The sequence below is a fragment of the Papio anubis genome, chromosome 11 (genome assembly GCF_008728515.1).
Source record: "Papio anubis isolate 15944 chromosome 11, Panubis1.0, whole genome shotgun sequence".
Lineage (NCBI taxonomy): Eukaryota > Metazoa > Chordata > Mammalia > Primates > Cercopithecidae > Papio > Papio anubis.
The window spans coordinates 33042075-33058765 of NC_044986.1; the positions used below are offsets into that span (position 1 = coordinate 33042075).

Consider the following 16691-nt stretch of genomic DNA (forward strand, 5'->3'; position numbering starts at 1 on the left):
AATTTTTTTTTTTTTTTTTTTTTTTTTTTTTTTTGAGCTTGGGTCTCACTCCGTCACCCAGGCTGGAGTGCAGTGGTGCAATCTTGGTTCACTGCAATGTCCACCTCCCCAGCTCAAGCAATCCTCCTACCATAGCCTCCCAAGTAGCTGTGACTAAAGGCGCATGCCACCATGCCTGGCTAATTTTTTTTTTCTTCTGTAGAGACAGGGTTTTGCCATGTTGCCCAGGTTGAATGTTTGAATTTTTACAAGAATGTATTAATTCATAACCTTGGGAATTAAAAATAAATTAGGGCAGGCATGATGGCACATGCCTGTAATCTCAGGACTTTTCGAGGCTGAGGCAAGAGGATCACTTGAGCCTGGGTGTTCCAGGCAACATAGCAAGACCTCATCTCTACAAAAAATTTTAAAAATTAGCTCGGTGTGTTGATGCATGCCTGTAGTCCCAGCCACTAGGGACACTGAGGTAGGAGGATTGTTTGAGCCTGAGAGGTGGAGGCTGCAGTGAGCCATGATCATGCCACTGCACTCCAGCCTGGATGACAGAGCAAGACCCTGTCTTATTAAAAATAAAGAAATAAATTAAGATCAAGAAGATTAAAAGAACTAAAATCGGTAATGAAACAGGGATATTACTACTGACTTTACCCCCCCCCAAAAAAAAAGCATATAAGGACATACTGTGAACAATTGTATGTCAAAAAATTAGAGAACCTAGATGAAATGAACAGATTCCTAGAAAGGCACAAGCTATAATAGCTGATTCAAGAAGAAATAGAAAATCTGAATAGACCTGTAATGAGAGATTGAATTAGGAATCAAAAACATCCCATAAAGAAAAGCCCAGAAACTGGGCATGGTGGCTTACATCTGTAATCCCAACACTTTGGGAGGCAGAGGCAAGCGAATCACTTGAGGCCATAAGGTCACAACCAGACTGGGCAACATGGCGAAACCCCATCTCTACAAAATCTCCCTGGCTGAAAAAAACAAAAATTAGCAGGCATGGTGGCACACCTGTAGTGCCAGCTATTCAGGAAACTGAAATGGGAGCATCACTTGAGCCCAGAAGGTGGAGGTTGCAGTCAACTGAGATCGCACCACTGCACTCCACTGCACTCCAGCCTTTTGAGACAGAGCTAGGCTTTGTCTCAAAAGAAAAGAAAAGGCCGGGTGCAGTGGCTCATGTCTGTAATCCCAGAACTTTAGGAGGCTGAAGTGGGAGGGGGATCACCTGAGGTCAGGAGTTCGAGACTAGCCTGGCCAACATGGCAAAACCCCCATCGCTATCAAAAATACAAAAATTAGGCATGGTGGTGTGTGCCTGTAGTCCCAGCTACTTGGGAGGCTAAGGCAGAAGAATCACTTGAACTCAGGAGGCGGAGGTTGCAGTGAGTTGAGATCGTGCCACTGCACTCCAGCCTGGGCAACAGAGCAAGATTCGTCTCAAAAAAAAAAAAAAAAAAAAAAAAAAAAAAAAAAAAAAAAAGCTCAAGACTGGATGGATTCACTGATGAATCCTACCAAACATTTTTTTTTAAATTAACACTGGTCTGGGCGCAGTGGCTCATGCCTGTAATCTCAGTACTCTGGGAGGCTGAGGCAGGCGGATCACGAGGTCAGGATATCGAGACCATCCTGGCTAACACGGTAAAACCCCGTCTCTACTAAAAATACAAAAAAATTGGCCGGGTGTGGTGGTGGGTACCTGTAGTCCCAGCTACTCAGGGGGCTGAGGCAGGAGAATGGCGTGAACCTGGGAGGCAGGGCTTGCAGTGAGCCGAGATCGGGCCATTGCATTCCAGCCTGGGCGACAGAGTGAGACTCCGTCTCATTAAAAAAAAAAGATAGAAAGGAAAAGAAAAGAAAAAAGAAAACTATAGACCAATATTTCTTATGAATATAGATGCAAAAATCCTAACAGAATACTAGCAAACTCAGTCTAACACCACATAAAAAGAATTATAGGCCAGGCACGGTGGCTCACACCTGTAATCCCAGCACTTTGGGAGGCCTAGGCAGGCGGATCACGAGGTCAGGAGATCGAGACCATCCTGGCTAACACGGTGAAACCCCGTCTCTACTAAAAATACAAAATTAGCTGGGCGTGGTGGTGGGCACCTGTAGTCCCAGCTACTTAGGCTGAGGCAGGAGAATGGTGTGAACCCAGGAGGCAGAGCTTGCAGTGAGCCAAGATCACACCACTGTACTCCAGCCTGGGTGACAGAGCGAGACTCTGTCTCAAAAAAAAAGAATTATATACTATGACCAAGTGGGATTTATTCTAGGAGTGCAAGGTCAGTTCAACATCTGAAAATGATCAATATAACACACCATGTAGTAATCAATATTTTATTGATTAATCATTTGTAATCAACATAATACACTATATTAGTAAAAGAAAAAAAAACCCTACATAATCATCTCAATAGACACAGAAAAAACTTTTGACAAACTCCAACACCCTTTCATGATGAACACAGGGTTCCAAATGATACTGTAAGAAAGTTATAAAACCTATGAGTCAGAGAAAATATTTATGAATTGTGTATCTTATCAGATACAATCGTATCTAGAATACATAAAGAAAACTTAACAACTCAACAATAAAAAGACAAACCAATTTAAAAATGAACAAAGGGTTTGAACAGACATTCCGCCATGGCCAATAAGCACATGGAAAGATGCTCAGCATTATTAGTCATCAGGGTATTGCAAATGAAAACTGCAATGAAGTACCATTCATGGGCACTCGCATGGTGATACTAAAAAAAGACAATAAGTGTTGGTAAAGATGTGGAGAAACTGGAACCCTCACACACTGCTAGTGGGGATGTAACATGTCACAGCTGCTTTGAAAAACAATTTGGCAGTTCTTCAAAAGTTAAACCATAGAGTTACCCTATGACCCAGCAATTCTACTCCTAGGCATATAACCAAAAGAATAAAAAACATATATCCAGACAAAAACTTATACAAGAATGTTCATAGCAGCATTATTCATAATAGCCAAACAAGCAGAAACAACTCAAAGGTCCATTAACCAATAAATGTATAAATAAAATGTTGTACTGTACATTCATATGATGGAATATTATACAGCCCAAAAAGGAATGAAGTACTGGTATGTGCTACAACACAGACAAACTTTGAAAACATTATCCTAAGTGAAAGAAAATGGACACAAAAGGCCACATATAAAATGATCTATTTATATAAACTCTTCTGAATAAGCAAATCCATAGAAACAGAAAGTGAATTAGTGGTTGCCAGCAGGTAGAAGTAGAGGCAACGTGCTAATGTGTATGGGTTTTTTCGGAAGCGATAAAAATGTTTTAGATAGTGATGATTGCACAACTTTGTAAATGTACTAAAAATAACTATCGTACACTTTAAAAGGGTTTTGTTTTTTGTTTTTTGTTTTTGTTTGTTTGTTTTTTGTTTTTGAGACAGAGTCTCACTGTGTCGCCCAGGCCGGAGTGCAGTCGCGTGATCTCAGCTCATTACAACCGCTGTCTCTCGTGCTCAAGTGATTCTCCTGCCTCAGCCTCCCGATTAGCTGGGATTACAAGCGTGCACCACCATGCCCGGCTATTTTTGTAGTTTTACTAGAGATGGGTTTTTGTCGTGTTGGCCAGATTGGTCTTGAACTCCTGACCTCAAGTGATCTTCCCACCTTGGCCTCCCAAAGTGCTGGGATTACAGGCGTGAGCCACTGCACCCAGCCTAAAAGGATGAATTTATGGTATGTAAATAATATCTTAATAAAAATAAATTAGATCAACTCTGTTTCTTGACCTAAATCGGATCAGGATTTGCTATTGGTTGAATGCAGATGTTGTCCAATTATTTTGAACATCAACTAATGATGCTCATTTACAAGACAGCAAGTTGCTGTGTAGTCCTTCCCAAAATTTATATATTAAATAGTATATATCAGTATTTGTTTACTTTTTATTTTTATAACTTAAAAAAAAAAAAAAGGGATGAAGTCTCACTATGTCACCCAGGCTGGTCTCAGGCCATTCTCCAACCTAGACCTCCCGAAGTGTTGGGATTACAGATGTGAGCCACAGCTCCCAGCCTATATGCATTTTTATTGCTCTGATATATACTTGAGAATGTTTATAATAATAGGTTCTGCTCCAAAACAGTGGTCACCTGAAAAGTCATTGGAAATACGTGCATATTTATAATGTGTAAGTTATTCAAATCCCAAGTGAAAACAGTCGTATGCAAACATAATAATGCCTCCAATTCTTCTGTTTAGTTAGAGTTTGTTCATTATGGGCTGGTTTGAAATTTGTTTTATCCAAGTCCTACCAACTCTGAGGCTTTAAGCTATCTATGGAGAGCTGCCTCTGGTGATAGGTTTAATTTTACATTTGTTGGGTTGAGGCGACTAAGACATGCACATGGAAACACGGACTGAAACTAAGGAGCCAATTCAGGGCTGATATGTGTGTTGCACTGGCGTCTAAGTGAAGATCAACCCATTTGGAGAACAGAACAAGCAAGACCAACAGGTGAATTTGAAGAATGATCATGTTTGGGAATGGGAGGAAGTGCCCGTGAAGGACAGGAAAGCAAGCAGCCAGAGAAGAGAGTCAGACAGGCTCATTTCACTAGTACAGCTTCTGCAGGAGGTGGTTAAGCTGTCTACCTGAGTTGCTCAGGTTCCGAGTTCCCATCATCCCTGGATAGGTCTAAGTCAGCTCGGGGAGAAAAAGGACACAACATTCTGAAATGTCAAAGACCTGCCTGGTTTACTCTTCTTCCCGGTTATCCCTCCCAGCCTCTATCCAACCCTTGGCTTCCCAACTCAGTATTTAAACCCCGCCCATGTTGAACCCTTCGACTTTTCTTCACTCCCGGCTTCCTCGGTCACATTTGGCCCGGCTCAGCCGCCGTGACAGGTCTTTGCGCATGTGCAGAAGGGAAACGTGAAGAAGGTGAAGATGGCGGTGGCCAGGGCCGGGGTCCTGGGAGTTCAGTGGCTGCAAAGGGCATCCCGGAACGTGGTGCCGCTGGGCGCACGGACAGGTCCGCGAGAATGGGAGAGACCTCATTGTGGGAAGGGGGTGCCTGAGGTTTGGTGTATCGGGAGGGGGGATCGTGGATGCCGCGGCGGCAGACTCCGGGTAGGGAGCGGAGGTGGCGTTGATATCCAGAAAATGGGGTGGAGGGTCGCGCTGATCCTGCGAAGTCCCGATCTCGGATCTCTGCAGCCCCTGTGACTTGAAGCCTTCGGAGCGGCCGGAGAGCGGGCTCGCTTCTGACCTGTTCTGTTCTGCGCTTTAGCCTCCCGCATGACCAAGGACATGTTCCCAGGGCCCTATCCTAGGACCCCAGAAGAACGGGCCGCCGCCGCCAAGAAGTATAATATGCGTGTGGAAGACTACGAGCCTTACCCGGATGAGGGCATGGGGTGAGACAGAGAGGGTCTGCTCGCACCCAAGTAGTGATGGGAGAAGGCCGGCTGGGTTGGGTGGCTTGACTGTGACCCTTTCTCCCGAACCTTCTCGTGACCTCTCAGAGTCAATGAAGTGGGTGCTTTTCTCTGTGGAGGGAGCTGGGAGGGGGTGGGTGAGCAGCTGCAGCTGAGAGGACTTCAATTTTCTCCTTGGCTCAGGCTGTTTCCTTAAATGAGGAAGCCGAGGTTTTAATGGCTCCCTCGAGGACCCCCGAATAGCAGGAACCTTCCTTGGCTCTATCCAGAGCGTGGAGTTTCATTTAGATTGAGCATCTGCTGGGCTCAGGTGCTGTCATCCAGGCATGTGACCAGGCTGGAGCTGAACTCCTATCATGAGAACCTTATTTGTAAACGAGTACTCTATGTTTATGTGTATGTCTCTTTAAAAAAAAAAATTTTTTTTTTCTGTTAGTGCTGTGGAAATCGTAGCAACTATTAAGCAGATTAAACAACCAGCCCCCTTACTTACTCCAGTTGATGTTATCCTATCCCTTCCACACTCTTCCGTATCTGTACCCACATAACATCCCAGTGGTTAATTATCTGAAGTGATTATCATCACCTTTATTTCCTGTCCTAACATCACTCTTTCAATCTTGGTTTCAGCAACTTCTATTCTTCTTACTATACACTCATTTTCTGTAGCATATGCCTAGTTGTCATCATTTCCTGTTTTGTTTTGTTTTTTATGTTGCGGACAAGAGCATTCTTGTTCGAAGTCAGTGTCAGATGAACCTGGATTTGTTGGGGGAAAACCCAGCTTAGCAAGAGGTCTCATGAGGTATTTAAGACATGGAGATGACTGCCAGCTGGGTGGTCAAGAACACAGTTGTTATGAGAAGAATGGTTTTCTAATTCGTACTCTTTTTGTTTTTATTCCAATTAGCTGGGTGACTTTGGATTCAGACTCAACTTTAATTTTTCATTTTCTGTCTAATGAAAATCAGAGTACAGTCATGTGTCATTTAACAACAGGGATACATTCTGAGAAATGTGTTTTTAGGTGATCTCCTCATGGTATGAACATCAGAGAGTGTACTTACAGAAACCTAGATAGTATAGCCTGCTACACACCACAGCTTTATGGTATGGCCTATTGCTCTTAGGCCACAAACCTGTACAGCATGTTGTTGTACTAAATACTGTGGGCAGTTGTAACACAATGGTATTTGTGTATCTAAACATAGAAAAGGGACATAAAAATATGCTATAAAAGGTAAAAAATGGGCCGGGCACTGTGGCTCACACCTGTAATCCCAGCACTTTGGGAGGCCAAGGCAGGCGGATCACGAGATCAGGAGATCAAGACCAGCCTGGCCAACATGGCGAAACCCTGTCTTTACTAAAAATACAAAAATTAGCCGGGCGTGGTGGTGGGCACCTGTAATCCCAGCTACTTGGGAGGCTGAGGCAGGAGAATTGCTTGAACCCGGTAGGTGGAGGTTGCAGCGAGCTGAGATTGTGCCATTGCACTCCAGCCTGGGCGACAAGAGCAAGACTCCATCTCAAAAAAGAAAAGAAGATAAAAAATGGTACACATTTATAGGGCAGCTTTATTATAAACTTACGGGACCCCCTTTGTATATGTGGTCCGTCATTGACCGAAGTGTTATGTGGCAGGTGACTGTAATTGATTGCTAAATTCCCTTTCATCTATAATATTACATGATTGTGTGACTTTTTTTCTTTTTATTGAAAGAAGTTTGGGGAAGCTGGTTTTTTGTTTTGTTTTGTTTTGTTTTTTTGAGACAGTTTCACTCTTGTTGCCTAGGCTGGAGTGCAATGGCGCGATCTCGGCTCACTGCAACCTCAACCTCTCGGGTTCAAGTGATTCTCCTGCCTCAGCCTCCTGAGTAGCTGAGATTATGGGCATCTGCCACCACACCCAGCTAATTTTTGTATTTTTAGTAAAGATGAGGTTTCGCCATGTTGACCAGTCTGGTCTTGAATTCCTGACCTTAGGTGATCTGCCCACTTCGGCCTCCCAAAATGCTGGGATTACAGGCATGAGCCACCACACCTGGCCCTGGGAAAGCTTATATACATTAAAATATTTCAGAGCTTGCCATGAACTTTTAAATACAATTTGGACTTCTATGGTTAGTTCTGTGCTTAGTGACTAGAACTCGAGCTCTTGTCTTGAGATTTAGTTCCTTTGTCCTTAGGTGAGGCAGTTATCTCTGTCACTTGGTTTCTCATCTATAAGATGAGGAGACTCTGAATTGTCTGAGGCTGCTCACAGCCCCTTCCAGAAGTTCCTGCTGTCTCTCAGGTATGGCGACTACCCGAAGCTCCCTGACCGTTCACAGCATGAGAGGGATCCATGGTATAGCTGGGACCAACCGGACCTGAGGTTGAACTGGGGTGAACCGGTGAGAGAACCATATCTCATTTGACCTTCCTTCTCCCTTTGTCTTCTTGGAGATTCTTTAGCTCAGATGGCACTTCTTTGACCAAGTAACACTAAGCTTTTCTGCTCAAGGAAGCAAGGTTCAGTGATGTGAGATCTGAGGTTGCATGTGGCACACTGAATGGGACATCTGGGAATCATGAAACTCTGTACTGTGAAAGTTGTGCGCTTCCATGATTGAGCTGCCCCTATTCAGCAGAATCTAGAAGAACCTAGACAGAGGCCAGCATCCAATCCTGTAGGGCAGTGTGCCTCAGACCTGGTTCTCAGCATGTTGCCCCAGGGCAGTAGAATGCTTCTGTCTAACCTTGTATCAGGCTCTGATCACTGGGGACTTGCCTGCATTTTGCAGGAAGAGTAGTATGTGACAGCTATTTGTCTTTCTGTCTCAGATGCACTGGCACATAGACATGTACACCAGGAACCGTGTGGATACATCCCCCACACCTGTTTCTTGGAATGTCATGTGTATGCACCTCTTCGGTTTCCTGGCTTTCATGACATTCATGTTCTGGGTGGGGGACGTGTACCCTTCCTACCAGCCTGTGGTGAGTATCCGAGAAGTGCTCCCTTAGGCATGTTTGCTTAGCCCCATTTCCTGAGGGAGTGAAGTCTCTGGGATAGGAATCCAACCAATACCAAGCTTGGCTTCCTGGAGTCTTAGGAGATAGGAAGATAGAAGGGCCTTGACCCACTGGCCTGCCACAAGTACCAGAGCACTTCTCCACCCCTACTTCTTGGACCAGTCTCGGTGAGTAGATACACTTGAAGACTAGATGAGCAATGAGTGTGTGGAAACCAGCTAGTCTCCAGAGTTGCCATTTGGGGATTATATTTATTAACAATATTTCATTAAGTGATCTTTACAGTAGAGTTAAGGAATCTTGAGCTAAAATCTTACCCTTTGCTGGACATGTGAAGGGCACTTCCTGTAGTATATTGGAAGCAATTAAGTGTCCACTACAGGCATAGACTTACATTTTGGAGAATGTAAAGGACGTAGAAATGAATTATCTAGCTTTAAGGAAGGTTAGTTAAGAAAATTTAGATAAGTTACATGAGCAACATTTGAACAGATATGTGGGAATTCTGTACAATTTATGTGTATATATGTGTATAGTGAATGTATGTGATAGTATATGAGTTAGTGTCAAGGAGAAGGGCTACCTAGATGCTAACACACACACACACACACACACACACACACACAAAGGCTTTGGGTGGTGGAAAGTTGGAGAAAACATTTAGGGCAAGAGAAAACAATGAAGGAGGCCAGGCATGGTGACCTGTGCATGTAATCTCGGCACATTGGGAGGCTGAAGCGGGCAGATTGCTTGAGCTCAGGAGTTCAAGACCATCCTGGGCAACATGGTGAAACCCCGTCTCTACAAAGTATACAAAAAAATTAGCCAGGCATGGTGGTGCACGCCTGTAATCCGAGCTACTTGGGAGGCTGGGGCACAGGAATCCTTTGAACTTGGGAGGCGGAGGTTGCAGTAAGCTGAAATCACACTACTGCCCTCCAGCCTGGGCAAGAGAGAAAGACTGTCTAAAAAAAAAGAAAAAAGAAAAAGAAAACAATGAAGGAAAAGGAGGGTGAATGAGTTAGCTAGAATAGAATAGATGTATAAAATGGTTCCTAAATAACCAGCTGCATTGGTTTCCTGGAGACTTGCTAAAAATCCAGATTCCCAGGCCCTGCTTCTTGGTGGTCCTAATTCAGTAGCATCGCAGTAGGGTTCTAAAAGCCATATTTTTAATAAGCTCCCAGGTAATTCTGATGTGCACCTAGATTTGGAAATCACTGTGTTAAAAAGTATTGTGAGATAAGTTGATCAGTTAGGTTGGGCAGCTTTTATGTCATTGCTAAGGGATTTGGACTTGATGGTGTAATAAAGCATTAATTCGACAAATATTTATGGAGCCTCTACTATGTACCAGGTGGAGACTGTGCTAGCGGTTGGGGATACAGTGATGACTTGGTCTGCCTCTAGGTGGCAGGGAACCATTCTGGGTTTTCGAACAGAAGAGTGACATAATGAATGCTGAGTTCTTAGGATGATTAATCTGGGAGTAGTCTCCAGGATGTATTAGAAGGAGAGAAACTGAAAGCAGGGAGGCTGCTGTGTTTGCAGTTGGCTGCCCAGTGCTACCTCTGCAGAGACAATCAGTGTCCTGAAGGTAGCTGGTATGTCTGTGTGCACTGACACGAGCCTACCTACCAAGCCCCAGGGGCTCCATGCTGGAGAATGCAGGTAGGGCTAGAGTGAGCACTAACTTGACTTCAGGAGAGCAAGAAACACAGTGTGGCTCTTCCATTTTTCAGTTCTGTAAGCATATCACCCTTTTCTCCTCCCCTTGAGCTGTGTTCTCTGACAGCTGTTTGTTGGTAAAGCCAGCAGCCCCTAAAGCACGTTCCAGCCTTGTCTCCTCTGTGCTTTCCCCCACCACTGCTCCTGCACGCCTCATTTGCTGGGCCACTTTAGTGGTGGAACCATTAGAGGCTGAGTGACTTAAAGGAGATTGAGTCTGTCTCGACCCCGAGAGAGAGTGGGATGGATGGATGCATCGTCTAATTTAGAAAGCGTTGCCTCTGACTCTGACACTCTCTCTTTTCTATTTCTTTACCTCCCTCCCTCTCTTCCTCCCTTCCCCTCCTTTCCCTATTCCCTTCCCTCCTCCTTTCTCCTTCCCCCTCACAGTGTAGGCACCACTTCTCTTACAATTTAGGCTTTCTCTCTGCCTTGGCCTGAGTGAGGAGAGGATTGCTCTTCCTGCTGTCCTAGCCCAGCTGGGTCTGACTAGAGGCTACTGCGTACCCATTTACCATGCATGATTGTTAACTCAGTGGGGTGTAGCCAGGTATTGACTGAATGTATGTTCTTGCTGACCTGTGTTTTTTCCTTAGGGACCAAAGCAGTATCCTTACAATAATCTGTACCTGGAACGAGGCGGCGATCCCTCCAAAGAACCTGAGCCGGTGGTTCACTATGAGATCTGAGGAGGCTTCGTGGGCTTTTGTGTCCTCTTAACTAGGTCTCCCTTATTCCTAGAAATTTAATCTTAATGAAATCCCTAATAAAACTCAGTGCTGTGGTATTTGTGCCTCATTTTCCCAGGAATAGTCACTGCCCTGAGGAACCGCATCCTTTTCCCTTTTTTTCTGCTTGATGTCTGCCCTCTTCCCTGTTTTCTTATTCTGAAATTTAAAGGATAGGAGGGTGGGGTGGATGGGGGCTTAGGCACAAAATATTAATTTGTTAATTTCACTTGGGTTATGAAGGTACTTAAGGGTTTTAGCCATGTGGAGGTATTAAGGTTCGCTCCTTTTCCCATTTATAGGGTCAAGGAAGAAATGTTCCTAACTTCCAAAGTTGAAACAAGATTTATTTCCCATAAAAAACCTTTCTAGTCTAGGTCTGGTAGCTCATGCCTATTATCCCAACACTTTGGGAGGCTGAGGCGGAAGGATTGCTTGAAGCTCAGGACTTTGAGATTAGCCTGGGCAACATGACGAGACCCCATCTCTGCAAAAAAATTTTTCAAAAAATTCGCTGGGCACAGCAGTGTGTGCCTGTGGTCCCAGCTGTGCAGGAGGATGAGGAGGGAGGATCATTTGAGCCCAGGAGGGTGCAGTGAGCCATATTTGCAACACTGCTCCAGCCTGGGCAACAGAGCAAGACCCTGTCTCGAAAAAAAACTTGGCATGGCGTGGGTGCTCAGCCTGTAATCCCAGCACTTTGGGAGGCCGAGGCGGGTGAAACACTTGAGGCCAGGAGTTGAAGACCAGCCTGACTAACATAGCAAAACCCCATCTCTACTAAGAATACAAAACACTAGCTAAGCTTGGTGGTGCATGCTTGTAATCCCAGCTACTCCGGAGGCTGAGGCAGGAGAATCGCTTGAACCCAGGAGGTGGAGGTTGTGGTGAGATGGCGCCACTGCACTCCAGCCTGGGCGGCAGAGCCAGCCAGACTGTCTCAAAAAAAATCTCCTTAATAATAGTGGTTAGTTGGAAAAAACTGTGCTCTAACGTGTTTCAAGTGTATTACAGGACTGATAAGTGTTTTTGTCCTGTCTGCCTAAGGCTGTGACTGCCTCTGATCTTATTTCTGTTTTAAGAAGAATATTCCTTATTCCAAAGCAGCTTCTGAATCGTAGCTTCTTAATAAGTCGACATTACCTGTGTTTATGAATTAGAGGACAGGCAGTGAGTTACTACTGAACATGTTCACAGCTTTGATTACTTTTAATGACTCATCCATACTCCTATGACAGCCTTAGAGAAAAACTATGTTTTTCAGAGTCTATCTCGTTCATCTGTTTTTTGTTTTATTTAGAGATAGGATCTTCCTCTGTTCCCCAGGTTGAAGTGCAGTAGCACAATCATAGCTCCCTGTAACCTCAAACCCCTGGGCTTAAGGGATCCTCCTTGCTCAGCCTCCCTAGTAGGTAGGATTACTGGTAAGTATGACTCCTAAGTTTCTTATTTTTTGTTAAGATGGGATCTTGCTATGTTGCCCAGGCTGGCTCAAACTCCTGGCCTCAAGCAGTCCTCCTGCCTCACCTTCCTAAAGCACTGGGAATACAGGCAGGAGCCACTGTACCCAGCCCTCATGCATCCATTTTTAAGTGAACCAACCCGTATTCCTTTGGGGACATTTTCTTAAGTTACAGTATATGCCAGAAAACCTGTCCCATAAAAAAGCATACATTTAATGGGACCAAAAGAAGCAAGTTCATTCAAATTAGATGTGGAGTCCTAGCTGTGCAGGCAGTGAGAGACCTTTTGTGAGGTCAGGGAGTGGATACTTGTGGAATGCTATTCTTTGAAGGCCCCCACTGGCTTTTTATGTGTCTCCATTCTCTATAGCATTTGATAATCATTTCCTTAACAAACACCTGTGTGTCTAATATGTATCAAACACTGATAAGCCCTGGAGATATAAAACTGAGCAAGACAAAGTAATCACCTTCAAATATTACATAGGAGACCAGCAGTTATAATACAAAGCAAAAATAATTCTTTATCATTACTACTATTGAGACAGGGTCTCACTCTGTTGCCCAGGCTGCAGTGTAGTGGTGTGATCACAGCTCACTGCACCTCTACCTCCCAGGCCCAAGTGGTCCTCTCATTGTAGCCTCCCAAGCAGCTGGGACCACAGGCATGCACCACCACACCTGGCTAATTTTTGTATTTTTTTGTAGAGACAGGGTTTCACCATGTTGCCCAGGCTGGTCTTAAACTTCTGGGCTCAAGCAGTCCACCTGCCTTGGCATCCCAAAGTGTTGGGATTATGGGTGTAGACCACTATGCCAGGCCAAAAAGAATTTTTTTCTTTTTTTTCTTTCTTTTTTTTTTTTTTTTTTTTGAGACATGGTCTCACTCTGTCACCCAGGCTGGAGTGCAGTGGCATGATCTTAGCTCACTGCAACCTCTGCCTCCCAGGTTCAAGTGATTCTCGTGCCTCAGCCTCCCAAATAGCTGGGATTACAGGTGCACACCACCATGCCCAGCTAATTTTTTTTGTATTTTTTGGTAGCGATGTAGTTTGACCATATTGGCCAGGCTGGTCTTGAACTCCTGACCTCATGTGATCTGCCCACCTCAGCTTCCCAAAGTGTTAGGATTACAGGCATGAGCCACCACTCCCAGCAAGAATTCTTAAGAGGTGTGAGCTGAGAAAGTGCACTTTTAATTTTGTTTAATCATGTCCTACCCAAAACTGACCTTAAGCTTCTGTTTCAAATTTCTTTAGGAGTATTCCATCAGTAACTCTTCTGCCTCCTCCTCTTAGATTTAGTTTTCAACCCTGTTTACTTTTCTTAGGGCTTCATTCCCTGTTGTGTCAGCTAAGAAGTTCAGGAAATACTTGAGTACTTGGTAGGAAGCATGGGCTAGACACAGATAATGTACTGAATTACCTTGTGTCTGACTTCAAAATTGCCAAATCCACATGAAAGGGAACTGGAGTTGTGTCACGAGTTGGGTCCCATTGTGATAACTGGCCCCAATCTTTGGAGGTGTATCGGGCAGGAATGCAGAGAATTCATGCATTAAGCAGAAGTTTCTAAGATCTAAAGCTGCTTACAGAACTTTTTTTTTGGAGATGGAGTCTCTGTCACCCAGGCTGAGGTACAGTGGCACGATCTCAGCTCACTGCAACCTCTGCCTCCAGGATTCAAGCTATTCTCACGCCTCAGCCTCCCAAGTAGCTGGGACTACAGGCGAGCACTACCATGCCTGGCTAATTTTTATATTTTTGGTAGCGACGGAGTTTCACCATGTTGACCAGACTGGTCTCAAACTCCTGACCTTAGGTGATATGCCCACCTTGGCCTCCCAAAGTGCTGGGATTACAGGTGTGATCCACAGAACATTTTTATTTGGAAGTGGCACAGTTTCTTCAACATAAAAAATACATGATTGGCTGGGTGTGGTGGTTCATGCCTGTAATCCCAGCACTTTGGGAGGCCGAGGTGGGTGGATTGCAAGGTCAGGAGATGGAGACCATCCTGGCTAACACTGTGAAACCCCGTCTCTAGTAAAAATACAAAAAATTAGCTGGGCGTTGTGGTGTGCGCCTGTAGTCCCAGCTACTCGGGCGGGAGTCTGAGGTAGGAGAATCACTTGAACCTGGGAGGCGGAGGTTGGCGTGAGCCGCGATCGCGCCACTGCACACCAGCCAGGGCGATAGAGTGATAATCTGTCTCAAATAAATAAATAAAAATTTTTTTAAAATTTAAAAAGATCTTTTCAGGCCCCCTCCTCACCTGAAGTTCTCTGGCTCTATTAAAAGACCACCATAGTTTTTGTAGTCTCCCAGGCTCTAAAGACTTTATCAGTCAGTAGAGCCTGTCCAGCTGTCCTTTACAATCATCACTACTATGTTAATCCAGGCTTTCATCACCTAGTACGTGGATTGTTCTATTCGTCTCCTAATTTGAGTCCCTGCCTCCAGCTCTGCTCTCTCTAAGGGGTTCCATATTGCTAGCCTCAAAACATAATCTTTATGTTATTGCATCCCTCCCTGTAATTTTCAGTAACTCTGATCTGCAGAATTGAATTGGAACACCACAATCCGCATCCAATCCCCGCCTGCATTCACGGTATGGAAAATTCCAGGGTGCCTATTAGCCGGTTTGGCTTCTTCCTCCTTGCTGGAGTATCACCTGTGTTCTTGCAGCTCCAGAGGATAACATCCCTCCTATGTTCCTGAAATATTTCAGGAAGCCCCTGGCCCTGTAGTCTCACCCTCCACACACTTAACAGCCCTTAATTCAACCAAATTTTTGGGCCAGTTTCTGCTGGGCTGCAGTGCAACACTCACTGCCATTTACAGCCTCGATTGCTTTTTACGTTTTCAACTAACTGGATTCCACTGAGGGCTCCTGGGGCTAGGGTCGGGTCTTGTCCCCCTTCAATACATAGATAATGAGTTAGTATTTTCCGTTTTCCGAGACTGGCCCTAGAGCCTGGCTCAAACTGCATAGACCAGAACTTACTGGTCCAGATCTGACCCACTGCGCAATCACAGGGTAGGAGAGGGAGGTCCGGTTAAAACCTATAATCCTGTTTGTAAACGTTCTCCGTGGGTCTGTCTGGGTCTCGGGCTCGGCGCCCCCGGAGCGTGTTTTCGGCGGTGCCCTGCCAGGTCCGCTCCGCTTTTGGCCCTCCGCAGCCGCCGTCCACAGCGCCCGGCTGCGCGCGAGAGCGCTGCCAGAGGACCGGCTCCGGCTGCCGCGCTTGACCCTTGCCCGGGGTCCGACGCACAGGTTGGTTTGCCCTGCTGGTCTGGGGTCCCTGGGAGCAGAGATTGCGCTGGGGACCCGGAACACTGCTCCTTTCTCGGCAGAGGGCCGAGAGGAGCCCCCTTGCTGCGGAGACCCCCGGCCCGTGCCAGCCCTGCCCGCGGGTCCATGCGCCGGGGGCCTCCACTACGCCTACCCTTGAATTGAATCCGGCTCTACTGCCCTTGCCGCACGGGAGCCCCCAGCCTGACGAGGGTCTCCCTTTTCAGCGCTGCCTCGCGCCTTCCCATCCGCCTTGGTCCTGACCTGGCCCGGCCAAGCCCGCCCGGTGTCGCTGCGTTTGGGCTAGGCGGGAAGGCCTGTCATTGCTGACCCTGGCGCGCCTCTCTTCGGCAACAGCGGGAAAGAAGCTGTGCTGATCGTCCTCCCTAAGGACTGGGCTGCCAAGGGTAGCTGGTGCCCTCCTGCACGGCAGGTCTGTCCAGCATTTCATTGGTCATCTCCGCCTCACGCCCCCATGGCCAATCTGACCCCAGGAGGGGCCCTTTTTTGTGAATAGATGCCTCTGAACAATATGAATTAAGAGCCCATTTTTCCCAGTTCCTAGACTGTCCGCGATTAAAACACTTTCTAGAGTTTAGCTGCGACTAGCACAATGGTTAGAAATACGGGATGGTCGGCCGGGCGCGGTGGCTCAAGCCTGTAATCCCAGCACTTTGGGAGGCCGAGATGGGCGGATCACGAGGTCAGGAGATCGAGACCATCCTGGCTAACACGGTGAAACCCCGTCTCTACTAAAAAATACAAAAAACTAGCCGGGCGAAGTGGCGGGCGCCTGTGGTCCCAGCTACTCGGGAGGCTGAGGCAGGAGAATGGCGTGAACCCGGGAGGCGGAGCTTGCAGTGAGCTGAGATCCGGCCACCGCACTCCAGCCTGGGCGACAGAGCCAGACTCAGTCTCAAAAAAAAAAAAAAAAAAGAAATACGGGATGGTTAGAAATACGGGCTCTTGATGCTGATGGGGGTTCACATCCCAGCCTAGCCAGTTGTC

The 16691-nt window shown here is 46.0% G+C and overlaps 2 protein-coding genes across 14 annotated transcripts in view; both read left to right on the forward strand.

Moving 5' to 3' along the window:
- Positions 1–4894: 4894 nt before the first annotated feature.
- NDUFB8 (NADH:ubiquinone oxidoreductase subunit B8) lies at positions 4895–10985 on the forward strand. Its single transcript, XM_003904126.2, has 5 exons — positions 4895–5046; positions 5305–5431; positions 7749–7848; positions 8279–8434; positions 10795–10985. Exons 1-5 carry the CDS (start codon positions 4962–4964, stop codon positions 10885–10887), a joined length of 561 nt encoding a protein of 186 aa, XP_003904175.2. The 5' UTR covers positions 4895–4961; the 3' UTR covers positions 10888–10985.
- Positions 10986–14589: 3604 nt separating this feature from the next.
- SEC31B (SEC31 homolog B, COPII coat complex component) overlaps positions 14590–16691 on the forward strand; it is a 37344-nt gene continuing 35242 nt past the window's right edge. For 3 of the 13 annotated variants that reach the window (XM_017944213.3, XM_017944219.3, XM_017944226.3), the window contains exon 1: positions 15574–15665. The gene's annotated coding sequence lies outside the window, so the exon portion shown is untranslated. The other 10 variants (XM_017944210.3, XM_017944218.3, XM_017944212.3 and 7 more) reach the window with 8 other exon arrangements.

What these genes read in the sequence shown, in the direction of transcription:
- NDUFB8 (XM_003904126.2), top strand. Translation starts at nt 4,962, where the DNA reads ATGGCGGTGGCCAGGGCCGGGGTCCTGGGAGTTCAGTGGCTGCAAAGG. An exon ending in GCCGCTGGGCGCACGGACAG is followed by an intron (nt 5,047 to 5,304) that starts GTCCGCGAGAAT and finishes TCTGCGCTTTAG; the next exon opens with CCTCCCGCATGACCAAGGAC. An exon ending in GGTTGAACTGGGGTGAACCG is followed by an intron (nt 7,849 to 8,278) that starts GTGAGAGAACCA and finishes TTTCTGTCTCAG; the next exon opens with ATGCACTGGCACATAGACAT.